Raw genomic sequence first — 16,775 nt, 5'->3', positions numbered from 1 at the left:
CATTCTGTTTAGGAAAGCCCTGCTTACTGTACCTTTAAATGACCATCACGAAGGTTCTGGGAAAGCGTGCAAAGCTGCATTAGAATACAAATTGAAATAAACCTCAACAGGGAGTGGAAATTGATTTCCATATCTACCTGTACAAATGCTCTGCCAAGCTTCCTGGATGCACACAAACAAGCCTGATACCAGAGGTCGCTGTGTAAAACTCAAAAAAACAATGTGATCATTGCTGATCCTTTAGTTGGAATATATATTTAATGTTTGGTGTCATCAACTTCATTGATTTTTGTAAATATCTGCTTATTCTGAATTTGATGCAGCAGCACATTTCAAACAAGTTGCGACAGGAGCAACAAAAGACTGGGAAACTTGTGGAACGCTCCAAAAACACCTGTTTGGATCATTCCACAGGTAAACAGGTTCATTGGTAACAGGTGATAGTACCATGATTGGGTATGGAAGGAGCATCCTGGAAAGGCTCAGTCGTTCACAAGCGAGGATGGAGCGAGGTTCAGCACTTTGTGAACACATGATCGTATAAAGGAGATTACTACTTGGGCTCAGCTTTAGGGCATTCAATCGTTCGCAACTGGACCTCGTCAGTTTGTCTTAGAAGACGTTTCGCCTCTCATCCGAGCAGGCTTCATCAGTTCGTACGCAACCAGACTAGATAGGACAGCTCTAGTCCATGGCAATGGTGTTAGGTTCAAGTATTTATCCCCTGAGTGAGACCAACCCACAAAGACAAGAATGGTATCACTCTATTGTGAGGCAAACGATCCCCCCCATTACGGCGGGGTGGGGTGGGTGTCTTCTAAGACAAACTGACGAGGTCCAGTTGCGAACGATTGAATGCCCTAAAGCTTACAATGACCTGGATGAATGAGAATATTCACAGGCATACTTGGGCTCAGTAACCAGGGTTGTGTTTTATCTGACGGAAAAACAACTGATACAAAAGTCTGTAAAGTCTATAAGTGTGTAAAGTTTTCCCTCCCTCTGTCTGACAGGTGTCTATTCCAGTGAAAAGATGACAGGAGTTTTCTCATACGAAAGTTCAGAAATCGACTGGTGTGAAGACAACTACAGACACTCAGAACATGTAGTGGAGTTTTTCAACACTGTAAGTTCTGCTTTTCTATATGGCAGCATTTATGTTAATACTTAATGCATGAAGCATTGTTGCTAGCAAAATAATATCTATAAACTAGGTGTAGTCGTATTTTTTTCTTTTTGAAGAAGATATAAATGTCTGATCTCACAGACAAAAGGGGTTTTGGTTGGTTGATTGATTGATTGATTGATTGTTTTCTTGATGGATCATGTTTTCCCTGCAGACGAGCAGCTTTATTTTCTTCATTATATCTCCCATCATGCTCTACCTCCTGCACCCTTACGCCAAAGAGAGGAACCTGGCCGTTCACTTGGTCTGGATCATGATGATATTTGTAGGTCAGTCACTCAATATTGACTTTCTCTTGTTTGAATCTCAAGAAAAGTGTGTTTTCTTCACATTAACGTGTGAATCTTTAAGCCATGAATCATAAATCAGCTCAGTTATGGTCATTTCAGACTTTACATTCCTTATATGTCTTCCTCTTCCCCTTCAGCTCTTTTTCTTTAGTCCCTGTGAGCTTTGTCTTCTATAATAACGAAAACGTGGATGGTTTCACAATAAAAACACACCTCTCTGTTTCCGCAGGGCTCTTCTCGGCGTACTTCCACATGACCCTGAGTTTCGTTGGGCAGATGCTGGATGAGCTGTCTATCCTGTGGGTGCTGGCGGTGGGATATGCCGTGTGGTTCCCCCGCAGGCTCTTCCCTTCTTTTATAAAAGACAGGTAAAGTAACCGCACATCAATCAACCCAAGGACACGCGAGTTAGTCCGAGCTCTTTGTTTGTCTTCATTTAGCGGTAATTTATATCTCCATGTGTTACTAAGGGCTCACTCACAGCTCAGTAATCCTTTAATTGAACAAAAAAAGACAAAAAAATAAACAATGGCAGAGCTTTTCCAAGGCACGGCACTCTGAAACCTAAGCTGTGCAGGCCGAGGAGCCTGTCTGACAGCCCCAACCGGAGTCGCTGTCACACAATGTGGTGATGCTGTCCTCACCTGAATGTGACAGAAAGGGGCTCTCGCTGTTGTGAAAGACTGGAGCTCCACCTGACCTGAGTCAATATTTAACCACACGCAGAAGAAAAGATTGATTGAGTTTTTATTATCAGCTGAACAGAATGCCACAGCCCTGGCTCAATAACCTCATGTTGATTTTTAAAGTAATGGGTTGGTCCTCCTGATCACGGATGGATTGCTGAAGACCTACCAGGTGCTGGCCCAGGGGCCCGAGAAGTCAGGGGTCGGAGTCTCTGTTTGAAGGCATTGAATAAACCACTAAACGTAAACTCCTTCCATCAAAATCACATATATAGAAGTTTTTCCATGAAAAAAATCCTGTCATGCCTTCCATCAGCTTACATGTAACTTGCCTTCATACAGTATGTCTGGGTCTGTCGTCCCCGCCTCTCTCTCCACCCACTCCTCCATCACTCGCCTGCAGCTTTGACTCTGCTCATCAAACACACAAACCTCATCAGCAGCAGTGTCACGTTTGCTGTAACTTTCTTAATCGACACTCTTAAACCGAATGTAATGTCCTGTTAGCATTTGACATGAATCATCAATCATCATGTAACTGGGCAGGCTAACGCTGGCTAGCATTATCCAGCACACTGCGGGTTTGTTGGGCGCAGTCACCGGATAAAACAGGAGAATGTGAAATACAGTGTGACAGTGTTTTTCTTTGCCTGTCTGTTCACCTGCAGGTCCACATTTTCAAGCCTGGTGCTGGTGATCACCGTCATCAGCACAGTGTCGTCGTTTGTCAAACCGATAGTCAACGCCTACGCTCTGAACTGCTTCGGCCTCCACCTAGTTTGCGTTCTGGGTGTCGAGATGAGATGGTATGAAAGCTCGGGTGTTTTCGGGGATCTGTGGCGGTGTCTGGTGCAGTCTTGAATCGTCATGATAACTGGTTTGCTCTCTGTCTCAGCTGCAATGACCAGAAGGTTCTGCGACTGGCCAAGCTGTCGGTGGCTCTGTGGGTGCTCGCCATCTCCTGCTGGATTAGTGACCGGTTTGGCTGCAGCTTTTGGCAAAGGCTAAACTTCTGCTACCTGCACGGTATCTGGTAAGTCGTGCCTTACTTGTGTCCTTTTCCTTCCTTTCCTTCCCACTCCTTCATCTCACCTCACCTTTCCTTGCCTTTCCATTCATTTTCTTTCTGTCCTTACCTCACCTTCATTTTCCTTTCCTGTCCCTATTGTGCCTTCTTTTAATTTCCTACCCTTTGTTTTCTTGTTAAGTGAGAAGTATAATACCACCTGAATTACAGTTTTAATCAACATTACAAGGAAACATTTTTACTGAACACATCTGCAAAATGTTTACTGACAGCATATTTTATTATTTTCCAAACTTTATTCGTCCTTTCAATACAATAACTGCTCATAGAACCTGGTCTCAGATGTCATTCATTTGTCAATCATCATTCGTTGGAAAAAGTATCAACTGTGGGCAGAATCCATTCAGTAAATTATGCCTCACACAGACAGGGTTACTTCTTTCTCTTCTTCTTTCCTGGACATGCTCATGTCTCATGTATGTTGATCTCCTTTATCTGTACCCTCCAGGCACATTCTGATTGTGATAGCTGTGGCCTACGGCAGCACCCTGATAGCTTACCTGGATGCCAACTATGAGATACCGTACTCACTGCCTGGACTGCAGTACTGGCCGTGTGATAAGTGGGCTGTTGGATTACCTCACATTGTCTTGAAGGGCACTACCAAAACACAGAAACGGTGCTAACAAAGTAACACAAAAACGACCTGCTGTCACTCCCAGACTGAATGTCTTTTAATGCACAGAGTGAGACAACACAACAGCCGAATCTAAGTTAGGGTTGTTTTCTGGTGCTGGAAAAGGATTGTCTGCATGGATGGGCCTACTGGGCACAGGCCGAGGGGGCGAAGGAGTCAGGAGTCCCTAAAGGTGCTTAAACAGAACTAGTTTGTATGATCTCTTGTCCGATCACATCACAAATCAAAAGTATTCATTATATTTGATTCTGAGTTTCTGCCCACACTAATTTTTATTCTTTTTTCGTGTATGAGACCAGACATTTTACAGTAATAATAATGACTGCAGAGAGTTAATACAAACCTGTATCTTCACAAAATGTTTATTTATCATCTATGTGTCAAACTTAAAAATATAATATACTGTATATGTACAGCACATTTAAATATACCCATTATTTATGTGTTCAGATTGATGGCTTGATTCTTTTATCCTACAGATGAATATTTCATATGGCAGAACATATGGTAATATTGCTTGAACTGAAACATTTGCCCTTTGTTTCTCTTTTTAAGATACACTTGTGTTTTTGATGGGAAAATGTAGATATATATGAACACACACACACACACACACAGAACTACATATAGGCAGCCTGAATGACTGAGAAAATAAGTGTTATTGAGTTTGTTTTTGACAGTTAAGCATGTATATTTTTATTGTGCTGTGTTTCTTTTATTTTCAATATATGAATACACATTTGATTCTGTACATGGTGGAGTATATTGATCTGTTTTCTTATGATAAAGCTGTTGTTTTTCTAAGAAACACTACTGTCAGTCTTTCTTTGAGTGAAGCACTACAGTGAAATGTGTTTACATGACGTTTTATAGTTATACAGCTATGACCTGGCCGCACCGCTGCAATAAAGTTAAAAAAGACATGTTAAAATGAAAGGTGCTGTAGTCTCTGTCTTTATTTTAATCTGAGGACATTATCTAACATTTTAGTAACATATATCTATAAATATCAGATGATTCTCGTGTCTGTTTCTCTGGAAAATTCTCATTTAGGACCTTTGACATATGAATCTAAAGTGTTTCATGTATCTAACCATAACAATCACATGCAAATTTTTTTTTTTTTTTGTATGACTGATTCATCACTGAACTGCTAAAGGCCCTTTTGTTGAAAAAGCTCTTGATTTTGGTGATGTTTTCAGAATATTCAGGCACTTTGTGGCTCCATTCACATGATCTTTCCTGAAGAACACAATAGGTAGAACAATAGATATTTTACAAAAAGGAAATGCACACAGGCATTCTCTGCACTTCAGTGTTCAATAGTGACCTCCTGTGGGTGCTGAGATATTCAACCATAAGCGGTGCTTTTAGAAATGTAACCTTTGATCATTAACTGGTGACAGCCAGACGATATACGAGGAGAAAGGCAACAAATAAAACCAAATGTATTGGCACTTATTTCAAATGGCTCGTAACATAGCTGAGGCCCTGTAAGCTCACATCATCATGTTGTTGCACTGGTACATTCAGTTGGCAGCCCCCTGACTTAAAACATCGACCCATGTGCCAGGATGCTTCTGGGGTGACACATTTCTAAATCCTGAATACGATGACGCAGGTTCTTAAGTTATTAACATTGTATGTATATGTATGTACGGATGTGCTGGTATGTATCTGAATGCTGATGGCCCTCTTAGATGGAACAATTACACTTGGGTTACACCAGCCCTTTTTTCTTTCTTTCTTTCTCTTCTTTCTCTCTCCTGATGTTGTTTTGTCTTGTCATTATGTTCCTTTAGGTGTGTGTGTGTGTGTGTGTGTGTGTGCCTCTTTGACCTTGTGCAATAAAAAAATATATATGTTGATATTATTTGCAGTTGTTACAAATAATAACTAAGACAGTGGAATTTTTCATCATTTTCAGCTGATTTATAAACAGAAAACATATATTTTACTCAAATATGTAATATATAACATACATATTTTACTGAAATTATAATTTTAAATCAAAAGCTTGTTATGTAATAATTAGCCCATGTGATGGGAAACTGGCCTGTACAATGTAATATTATAAGCAGATGAGACTCCACTCTGACTGCTTTGGATGAAGAAATATTGTATTAAGACACATTTTGAACGACCACTCCGATGGCACCTCAGAGGGATTGCAGGAACACGTCTGCCTTTTTCTGGTTGACTCAAGGTTCATGCAGGACCTCTTTTTAGTCCATGTCACCCAGTCCTCCCCCATGCTGTTGTTGGGTTTGGAGGGGCTGCCACTGCTCTCTATTACTGATATAAACCCATTGAACATGAACATGTTGATATTTAATAGCGCTGCAAAACTGTATTACTTTCAACAACATTGTTTGTAACTTTCAACATCATTTTTAACTGAAATTATTTTTCCAGCATCGACATATGGCAACTACGGTGTGTTTAAGTTTCAGGACAGATGGTGGGAACATCACAGCGATGGTTTAAAAAGTGAATTGCAGGTCTGTGACAGGACTCAAACCCAAACAAAGTCACTGGAGCTACACGCCCATCCACCACCCCGACCTCAGCACCATCACTACTGGTGGGAAGTAACTTAGTACAATTATTACTTCTACTCCACTAAACTAGAAATATTAAATATGCCACTTTTTACTTAATAATAGTAAGTAACATATGTATGAAAACACTCAAAAGCTAAACGTAAAAGTCTGCATCTTGAAACAACAACAACATTACTTACATTACAAAGAAGTTTAAGCTTTTTGATGTATTTGTTGATTTTTAACTTGTTAAATAAAATAGACTGAACTACAAACCAAATGACTTGATAAGAAACTTTTTGCAGTGCATGAAAAGCAGCTGCAGCTGTTCACCAGGATTTCACACTTACCTGAATTCCTCCTGGACTCAGGTGTAGATTCAGCTTTTGTGTTTTCTTCTGTTTTGTGTTGAAAATGTTATTTTAAAAGCAGTAGCGGTCAGATTGGTAGTAGTTACCAGGAGCCTCCAGCAGGGGGAGAACTGTTGAGCTACTTTGCTGACACCTGCTGTCTCCCTTCAGTCATTACACACCTGATCAGAGGACACTTAGTGTCTGCACGTCATTCATTCAAATATCCCCCTTTTTCAGATACAAGTCCTTAATAATAACGGTCAAATGTTGACTTCCATATTAGATTAATATGTGTTTGGCTTGAGGAAAGTATTTGTAAGACAGTATGTTCATGTATTATAAAGTAATGAAGTTAATTACATGACGATGAGTAAGCTAGCTGCATTAACCTTTGCGATGCTAACAGCACTGTCTCTGTTGAAAAGTGCTCCTCTGTAACCGCGTAAAAACTTAGTGTGTTGACTGTTCTTTGTTGCTGAAATGTCGACATTACTGAGAAAGTGATCCATTTCATTTTTAACACGGGTTACATGTTATCAACATATTAGTATTTGTTTGTCTTAAGTGTTGTGCCTTCACTTTGCTGGTGGTTGCAAGTTGGGAACGCTAATGTAAGTGCTAGTGCTGACCAACAGAACAGACATGTGAAGCTGTGATGTGATCTACATTGTTTGTGGAAATGTTTCAGCACAGTTGACTAACTAGTATGATTTTAGTTGTGTAGATGTTCACATTAAGAAGTATTTTAAAATTTGCTTACATAGACAGATGACTAACAAGGTCTTTAAACATCCCTATTTTTACCCATGATTTCCTGCATATTTACCCTACCGTATAGGCCTATTACACACAGAGATAGTACAAAGAAACACTCAGTGGTGTAATCTGCAGTCAGCAGTCAAGGTCTGGATTAATGAGGCTTTTCAGTGATCCTATGATCCTTCATTATTCCTTAATCAGTGTCACATCTTGTGAGGGGCCCCCGATTTCTCAGCAATTCCCCTGTCAATGTAAATTCAATGACTTCAGGGAACTGATCGTTGCCATCTTTGCTCTCGTTCATACTGTTCACAATACAGCAGGCAACCTTTCCATTCTCGTCCCTGACTGTCTGTACATTAATGTTCCTCATTACGCTGTCTTTGAGCCAGAAAAGAAGACCGACACCAAAGCAATTAAGAACGTTAACAAGGGGTTAAACAGGACATTTATCAGCATGTAGGACACAAATCCTAAACCTACTTTACAGGGGAGTACTGCAAGGGCTGCAGGGGTTATTAGGGGTCAACGTCTTCCCCATAATACCTTTGTTTTGTCTCTTGGCTGCTGGGATTTAAAATTTTCATCTAAATCGGAGGCTTTATGAGCAAAAATCTGTTCAAATTCTGCCTTTGGCTTGGAGGGTGCACAGCCATGCAAACAAGCATCTGTAATCATTAATGTTACCATGCAATCAGCCTGGTGTCCACGGTGGCCGCCATGGAAACGGTTGTGGAGAGGAGAACATTTTCAGATTTCTGTACACCCACATGGTACAAATGGAAATGGCTGCACACAAGGCGACAAATCTATAGTAGTTAATACACATTATGTAACGATCTCTTTATGTGTTTCAGGGGCTGCAGGGGTGGTTCAGCACTGTTCAAACCTCACTGAGCAATTTTGTGTGGGTGTGCTCCAGGTGATCCAGGTGATCTAACCTCATCAAAAACATACATGTTTGATACCTGAACTCCTCCTCTCGTTGACCTGTGTGCTCTGCGAGCTGATGGTCCACTGCTGCCAGCTGGCTTCTCCTCCCGGACACAGCTTCACCACTCACTCTTCTTTGCTCCCAATATCTCAAGATACTGTTTGCTCCTGAACCTGGACCTCCTCCATCTTTGAGGAGCTGTTTGATTAATCAAACATCATCCTGCCCCATCCCTCCACCCTGCACACGTGATACGCAGGACTGTGGTGAAGGGCTTTTGGACGTTTCGAATCGCCCTCCACTCAAAAATGTGTCTCGTTTAATGTTACTTAATCTCGATGTTTGTCTGACACTGTGCAGAATGAGTTTGACACACACACACACACACACACACACACACACACACACACACACACACACACACACTCACACAATTACACACAATTAGCTGAACAGCAGATAAATTGTTCTAAAATATTTGCATATTCATGGTTCTAGATTTTCAAATTTAACAATATTTAATGATCAAACTTTTTTTTGGTGGGGGGGGCATGAGACACAAACATGACTTCAGTGGATCTTTCAGTTGTTTTTGTCATTATTTCTATTATTTAACACTGTGTGTGATAGTTTGACTACACACTAGTGGCATTTGACATATGACAATACATTCCTTGAATACTGAGCGTACATCCTGGCACTTCTTTAAATGTGCCTGATATTTGTCTTGTTATAGCTAAGTTTCACTTACTAAAATCCTACTGGACATTTTTTGTAATCGATTTCTTCCCGCCTGCAGCTATTATTGCACCCCTGCTGTCAGAGGAGGGCGGATCTCTGTTTGAATTATCTCTCCAAAGGTCTCTTATGCGCTGAGCCTTTGTGGAGTTTTTCCTATCTTGTTCGAGAGTTTGCACTTGCTTGGGAACCACTGTTGATGTGGACCTGTAAAGCCTGTGGAGACAATGAATATGATAGTGGACTGACAACATTAAACATGTCAGTCTGGTTTATCATAATACAAGTTCACCCTCTGGTGGAAGAGTTTGAATTTGTATGCAAAAGCATTCAGAGACAAAACTGGGGTCATCATGTGAGAATCTCATCTTCTAAGATAGTATTTTGACTTGCAGGATGACAAGGATTCACAGTCAGTGTTTGCTTCTGTTCAACTCTTTGCAGAGCAGCTGCAAATATCCTCTGGGTGTTCACATGCTCTGTAACAGCTCATCATGCAGCATTTTAATAACGATCTTAAGTCCAAATGAGCTTTTATTATTGAAATGAACTGTCATTTAAAGTAGCAACATGAAACAGGAAGAACATTTCTTGAGTAAATCCTTCAGTGTTTCCGTCACACTGATCCAGATGCTTCACATTCTTCTGTGGCTACAGCTGACACAGGCAGGGACAGAAGGACATAACTAAAGCATTCTGCCAAACAAGGCATCAAAATCATTTTTACAAAACTCAAGACATTTATAATATTATCCTGTCTGAATGCACTTTAATGAATGTCAGGTAATACCTGCTAAACGAGAAAAGCATAGTAATGTAATCTGTAATGTACTTTTTGAAAGGAAAAATGAATAGAAACAATGACTAAGATTTTATGTGGCTGAAAATAAAAAGGGACTTGATTCAACCAAGTTTACGGGAATATTATGTATCCATAGTTATACACCTTCTCCTCCTTATTCTCTGTTCCACTCCCTCGTCACTCCCAAGCCTAACCTGTTCGACCAGTCTGCACTGGGATGACAACAGTGGGTGGATGAATTGTGCAACAGCAGATTGAACTGTAGGTTGAGAACGAGAGGTATTTTCTTGAGAAGAGTCAAAATGTCTAAAAGTGGAGGTATTATTTTAGTAGTTCAGTAGTATTTGTTGTCTTTCTCAAATAACAGGGGGAAGAGGAGGAGCAGGAGGTCATGGAGGCAGACAGCACAGAGGACATTGAGTCTCTCATGGAGGACATGGACTACATCCCCGGCCACTTCCACCTGGACCTCAACCTCAACTGTGATCCTGTTGGGCCTGTGAAGCTGAGACTCAGGGACACTTACCTGAAGCAGGAGAGCCTGCGAGGCGAGCTGGAGGCTGAAGCTGGATATCTACAGTACGCTGTCCGAAACCTGCTGGGTCTGCTGGCTTTTCACCTGGAACAGCTGGACACAGCCGAGGAAATATTCAGGTGATGATACACTGTCATCTTTTAACAGCAGATCATTCAGTAACCAAGGAGCGTCATTCTGAGACACTGTCAACACTGTTCTTTGCAATAGAAACACCATACAGGTTGAAATGTGTCTAACCAAGAACCCACACACTGAATGCCAACACAGCAGCACAAAATCCTTTTACCTACTTCAGTAAAACATCAGTCAAATCAAGACACATGGTGTATATAGTACGCCCATTTTTATAATCGTATGCTTCATAGAGCATGTGTAAATGTTCATACTGTGTAGGAAAGGCTGCCATTTTTGCGTTATCTAAATAGTTTGTCTCAGCTTTATCTAAGTATCTTAGTTACCTTGGTTTCATTTTACGTTATCTAAGCTATGCAACATATTATGTACTGCCTCGTTACTGCTGTGGCACTTCAAGTTTTATCTCATTACGCTGTAACACCAAGGCTTCTGCACAGCCGTGCTTTGAGTTAAATGCTAATGTAGCATGCTTACATGTTCACAATAACAAAGCTAACATACTAGTGTTTTTGCAGATATATTGTTTGTCATGTTCACCAAACCTAGTTTGGCATGTTAGCATGTTTTTTGCTAATTAGCAGTTAACACAAAGTGCAGCCAGGATTGATGGGAATGTCATTAGTTTTGCAGGTATTTAGTCATAAACCAAAGTATTGGACAAAACTGTCATTTTGTCCATCCATCCAATAGTAGTTTTTTCCATCCACCAATGCCAACGTCGAGACATTTCACGAAAGCCAAATATGTCAATGGTGGCACAAAAGAAAAAGTCAGAGGGTCCCCAAAATCAGTAGGATTCATCCTCTGGGGACTATGCACATCTTTCAAACTTTTACTGTAATTCAAGCTTAAATTGTTTGTATTATAATACATTTTTGTCAAAATAAGATTGAAACATCTAGCAATAATTTTAAATTACGTGTTTAAGACCTGGAGCATATTTTTGTAACCACACTGTCTCTGTGTATGTTGGCCTTGCAGAAGCATTTGTAAAGAAGACCCTGGTAACCTGAACGCCTGGGCCAACCTGGGCTACGTGTACGACAAGCTGAAGAGAGAGCTGGACGCGGGGGAGTGTGTGGAGAAAGTGTCCCAACTGATGGGCTTAGATGCCGGAGAGGCCTGTCAGGAAGAGGCCAGGCTCCTGGCGGCTCGCTGCCTGGCCGAGCAGGCCTACGCGTATCCCTATGATGTGGATCTGGATAGTGAGGACGACCTGAGAGAGAAGCTAACGGCAGCACTGACACTTTACAACAGAGCCCTGGACTATGGGGGACAGCTGGTGAGATAGAAACATACATATACAGTAATACTTAGAATAAGGTTGTAAAAGTCTGTTTAAGGTCTTAGGATTAACATGTTGAGAGTAAATCATGGGTAGCACTCAAACAGTGACTGGTTTTGTAAAGGGACCACATGCATCATTGAGTGACACATAATGTTGGATCATTTTATGGGTTGGTGTTTCAACAATGGGGCCTTATTAATCAGAGGAAATCTTTTAATCCATTGCTCTTCATTGACTCATTTCACCTGCAAACTTTCATTGAAGTTGAAGAACGTGGCTATGCTCAGAAAATATAGCCTGTAATAACATGGACATAAAATGAATATTCTGCCAAAATCAAGTCAAGCCAAATTCATTTTTACTGTGCAGATTTGGCACAGCAGCGAGCTCTTACCTTAACATTTTTATCAAGACAAGTGCAAAAACAATTGGGTGGAATAGCAGCTATGCTCCTGGGCATGTACCTGAGCACAATAAATGTCATTTTATTCCTGACTAAAGTCTATTAAGAATATTGTTGTTTTTCAGGTACCAACAGAGGAAAAACGAAGCTGGTATTTTAAAATGGCAACCATCTATATCAGGTACAACACTGGTTGTTAACCACTGCACCACTTAATGGGTAATAATAATAATAATTTGTACTAAGTCATTTTGTGTCTGCAGACTGGACGACATAGTAAAGACCAAAGAGGACTCTGAATACTCCAGACTCTCCCATTACAACAAGGGACTGAAGCTCCTCAAAGAAACACTTGAATCTGAGAAAACCCGAAACAAAGGTAAACACAGTATGTTTGTCTGCAAGGGACTATCGACTATTCTAGGGAACTTTGTTTGAGAAATTTAATTTAAGATGTTTAAGAGTAGTTGCAACCATTTCTTCAGTCTAGAGGGAAACAAACAACAACTGAGTCTGATCTCTCCCCCCAGCTCTTGCCTGGTGTTATATCGGCATCATGTTGGAGAGGAAGGAGGAGTTCAGCACCGTGCCCATGTCCATACATGACTGTGGCTACTCAGCCTCTGATCCTCTGTCCTGCTATGGAACTGTAAGTCAACCCACATATTCACGTCACGCTCACCAAATATCAGGCAAGCAAGGAGAAAGAACTTGTGCTATGCTAGCTTTAACAGTATTTGCTGTTTGCTTTCACTCTTTTGGACTCATGGACTAATGTTTCCTGGATTAATTAATGTGTTTTACTTATTATGAGAACCTGTTTCAAACGGAAACAAGGAATATTTCAGAAGAAAGATCTAATTAAATAAGAGGGTCAAGTGACTTTATATATATGTTTTGGATGTGTCACTGCGAGCTCAGTCTACATTTACAGAAGAATATGTGCTACAGCTACGTCTTAATGTGTTTTCACCATATCATACAGTATAACTGTCTGTGTCCTCAGGCAATAAACTTGGCCAGTGATGATGCATTCACCCTGAACCTCCTGGCAAAGGTCTTCTTCCTGTTGGGCAAACATGAAATGGCCACAGGGATCTGCAACATGGCCCTAAACGTGCTCCCAGACCCAGAGCTCAACTGGCAGGCCTACTGCACCCGTGCCAAGGTACTGCAGCTTAAACACACCAAGTCAATGCCAAAACCATGCTGGCAAAGCTCAGTCAATTACCATGTGAAATGTGTGAATTCACATATATGTACAATTAGATCTAATGTCTGAGCTCGTGTGAAATGTTATACTCCAAACACTTCCATAAAATGATGTTTTCCATGCATTCTACAGAATATGTTAATAAAAAGGTGTGTATTACAAGTATTTATAACGGTTTTCCTTTCAGATCAATATGGTGCTCTATGTCAGGGACCTGGAACAGGCAAAACATGGTCATGGTGGAATCCCAGACCGACAGAAGCTAACTGAGGCCAGAAAAGACTTGGACAAGGTCCTGACTGTGCGTCCATGTCTGCGCACTCACCTAGAGATGGCACAGGTGAACACACAAACTACTAATGAGCACTGTGGATGCAATTTCTACAGCTACAGGGTTTTCAGATGCATGTCTTTTCTCCCTTTAGGTGTACTACTACATGGGTGTAGACGCACTCCAGGAGAGTCTTTTGGTGGATGAGGCGGCAGTTAACAGTGCATTGGTGAGTCTGTCCCATGCCCTGCAGTTTGAACTGGGTGACAGCTTGCTGGACCTCCATGTGCTCAGAGGACGCTGCCTCCTGATTAAGGGTGAGGAGCAGAATGCTGCGGAGTGCTTTAAACGTGCTGTGGAGTTAGAGAGACCACGGAGCACAGACACCACAGCCCTGCGCTGCCTCCTACAGGCCCTCCTGGCCCTGTTCATGCAAGGGGGCCCTGACCCCAGCCTTGCCATCACCCAGCTGGAGCTGTGGGTGCAAAAGGCAGAAGAAAGGTACTCTGGGGACATCGTGAAGGCCGAGCTCAGGTGCCTTTACAGGACTCACACAGCAGAGGTCACGGAGTTATCCAGGGCTCTGATCAGGACAGGCAGGCTGGACTTAGTGAGGAGGCTACTGGAAACAGTGGTGCCCAAACAGCAGGTTAAGAAGAGAGCACTGGCAAAGTCTTTCTCCTGTATATGAGGCAAATATGGGATTTCATAGATATGCAGGCATGTGACCAATGCTCTCAACCTCTTGACAGCATTTCACATGTAAAAATGAACAGCAGCGGTGCACTGAAATGAAGCTGTCTTTACTGTAACTGTGTGTGTTTTCAAGCTGTGATTCTTCTGTTATTAACTTGTTTTTGGGTTGTTGTTGTTTTGTTTTTTTTTTTTTGAAGAACAACATTTGAAATATTGGATCTACAGAGTAACCTACAGTCACAGTGTTACAGCACAGAAAGATATTCCTCTTTTGTCAGTTGTGGTTTGTGAAAACAACATTCAAAGTTGGGCCCTCCTGTCCAGCTGAGGCACACACCTCCACGGCTGCCAGTAAACAGCCCTGTGTATCACCTGCAGCCCTCACTCTCTGCATGCTGCTGTTGACTGGCTGCACACCCACTGCCGAAACGTTGACACAGCAAAAAAAGAAAATATAAGCAGAGTGTAGATACAGACACACCACCACACACTTCTAATGGGTCATAAGTGATGATTAAGAAGGAGTATTTTTGTATGAGTCTATAGATATTTTTGGAAAATATGTTCAAATCTTTTTGTATAAAATAAGATGTTCATGACACTGAGAGCAATACTGAATTGAAGAGAGTGCATTCATGATGAGATGGATATGATTAACGGGCCTCATTGGCCCTGTCACAGTGGCCGTGAGTAGCCCTCAAATGAGTATTTTTTATTTCTTCTTAATATTTGTGGATATTATTTAATATAATGTGAAACTACCTCTCTATGAGTGGGACATTGTAACGCTCTACCACTGATGGCCAGCAGGTGGGGTGCACACCATTAAAATGCTCCCTGGTTAATGAAAGGTTCTGTTTTTTGGGGTTAAAAAAAGATTAAACCACAAGTGGCTGAGAATAAAAGACTATTTTTTGAAACATTCATTGTGTTATTTATGTTTTTTTATCTACTAGCAGTTAAAAAAATTAAATAAAACCTGGAATAATGATTCATAATAATAACCAAAGAATGGTTTGATGAGAGTGAACATGCTTTGGCTATCACGACAGCCAGATCTCAAGCCAACCGAACACCTATGGCAGAATATGGACCAGTGTGTCAGACGGAGCTCTATCATCAAAACACCAAAAGAGGGAATGTCTTTTTGGGGGACTCGAGCTCCAGAGACTTGTAGAATGTGTCTTCATTGTAATTCATTGAGAAACTGTATTGTACTTTTAAGCAGGTTAAATGATTTTCTTTTTAAAGATCAGAGGTCATTGTGTGAAGTATCCATGGAGATTTTGTCTTGCTACTGCGTGTCATTTATATCTCTATTACAGGCACCGTCAGGACAATATGGAATTTTGGCTCCCCCCTGTGACCATATCAGTAAAGCCACAATGACGCTGCAGCCCACTTTGATTCATATCGTGCTGCTCCGTGTGGGGCCTCAGGCCTCAATGACTGTTGCAGAGTTAAAGGGCAGAGTCTTCCACAGAAAGACCTGAAAGAATACCTTAAGCATACATAGTGCAGGTGTCAAATAAAAAACTTCAAGGGAATGTTATTCCCGTCTAGTTTTCTCGATTTATGATATTGTGGTGTGTCACTCATGTTGTGACATGTTTTTTGGTGCTCCAAATGAACAAATAATATCCCTTACATGGTAGCCTGTAGCTACTCTGATGTTGGCCCAGCCCAACGATTCCTTTTGTAATTGCAGATATTACTACAAAACAAGCCTGTTGTAGTAGTGTAGAAGCTTCCCTGAGTTAATTTTAACAAAGTACAATATAGTATGTTGAGAGTGATGGACATAAGGTGAAATAAATGACCAAAAAAATAATTATGCAATCACAAGCTTTAGCTTAGACAGATCAGTTTCAGTTGTGAAAAGGTCATGATTTGGTCATCTTATGTGTGACATCTGTGTTTGCATGCAAATTGTAGAGTCAAGCAATGAGTGGAGCAGCTAAATAGAAGCTAAGAAAAGACAAAAAAGCGATCAAATCTAATATTTCATACAACCATGATTCCAAAAAGTTGGGACGTTCTGTGAAATGTAAACAAAAACAGGATGCAGTTGTTTACTGACAGCAGTTTTATGAAGTGTTCCTGAGTCTATGTAGTAACATCCTTTATACAATCATGTGTTCACAAAGAGGTGAACCTCCTCCATCCTCGCTTGTGAACGACTGAGCCTTTCCAGGATGCGCCTTTCATTCCCAATC

General features: G+C 41.1%; 2 protein-coding genes across 3 annotated transcripts; both read left to right on the top strand.

Moving 5' to 3' along the window:
* The first annotated feature begins 1,012 nt into the window (after positions 1 to 1,012).
* Positions 1,013 to 4,641, top strand: acer1 (alkaline ceramidase 1). Its single transcript, XM_041936061.1, has 6 exons — positions 1,013 to 1,126; positions 1,341 to 1,455; positions 1,706 to 1,844; positions 2,831 to 2,968; positions 3,058 to 3,195; positions 3,698 to 4,641. Exons 1-6 carry the CDS (start codon positions 1,034 to 1,036, stop codon positions 3,873 to 3,875), a joined length of 801 nt encoding a protein of 266 aa, XP_041791995.1. The 5' UTR covers positions 1,013 to 1,033; the 3' UTR covers positions 3,876 to 4,641.
* Positions 4,642 to 10,197: 5,556 nt separating this feature from the next.
* ttc22 (tetratricopeptide repeat domain 22) lies at positions 10,198 to 15,483 on the top strand. 2 transcript variants are annotated; one of them, XM_041935562.1, is made up of 9 exons: positions 10,198 to 10,276; positions 10,383 to 10,669; positions 11,670 to 11,970; positions 12,505 to 12,560; positions 12,643 to 12,758; positions 12,910 to 13,028; positions 13,386 to 13,547; positions 13,780 to 13,932; positions 14,018 to 15,483. In XM_041935562.1, exons 2-9 carry the CDS (start codon positions 10,407 to 10,409, stop codon positions 14,552 to 14,554), a joined length of 1,707 nt encoding a protein of 568 aa, XP_041791496.1. In that variant the 5' UTR covers positions 10,198 to 10,276; positions 10,383 to 10,406; the 3' UTR covers positions 14,555 to 15,483. The 2 variants fall into 2 exon arrangements, with proteins under 2 accessions (XP_041791496.1, XP_041791497.1); XM_041935563.1 differs by having other exon boundaries at positions 10,276 to 10,294.
* Positions 15,484 to 16,775: the final 1,292 nt, after the last annotated feature.

Source organism: Chelmon rostratus, chromosome 4, assembly GCF_017976325.1.
Source record: "Chelmon rostratus isolate fCheRos1 chromosome 4, fCheRos1.pri, whole genome shotgun sequence".
In the NCBI taxonomy this organism is placed as follows: domain Eukaryota; kingdom Metazoa; phylum Chordata; class Actinopteri; order Chaetodontiformes; family Chaetodontidae; genus Chelmon; species Chelmon rostratus.
This window is presented reverse-complemented; position numbering and strand designations above follow the sequence as displayed.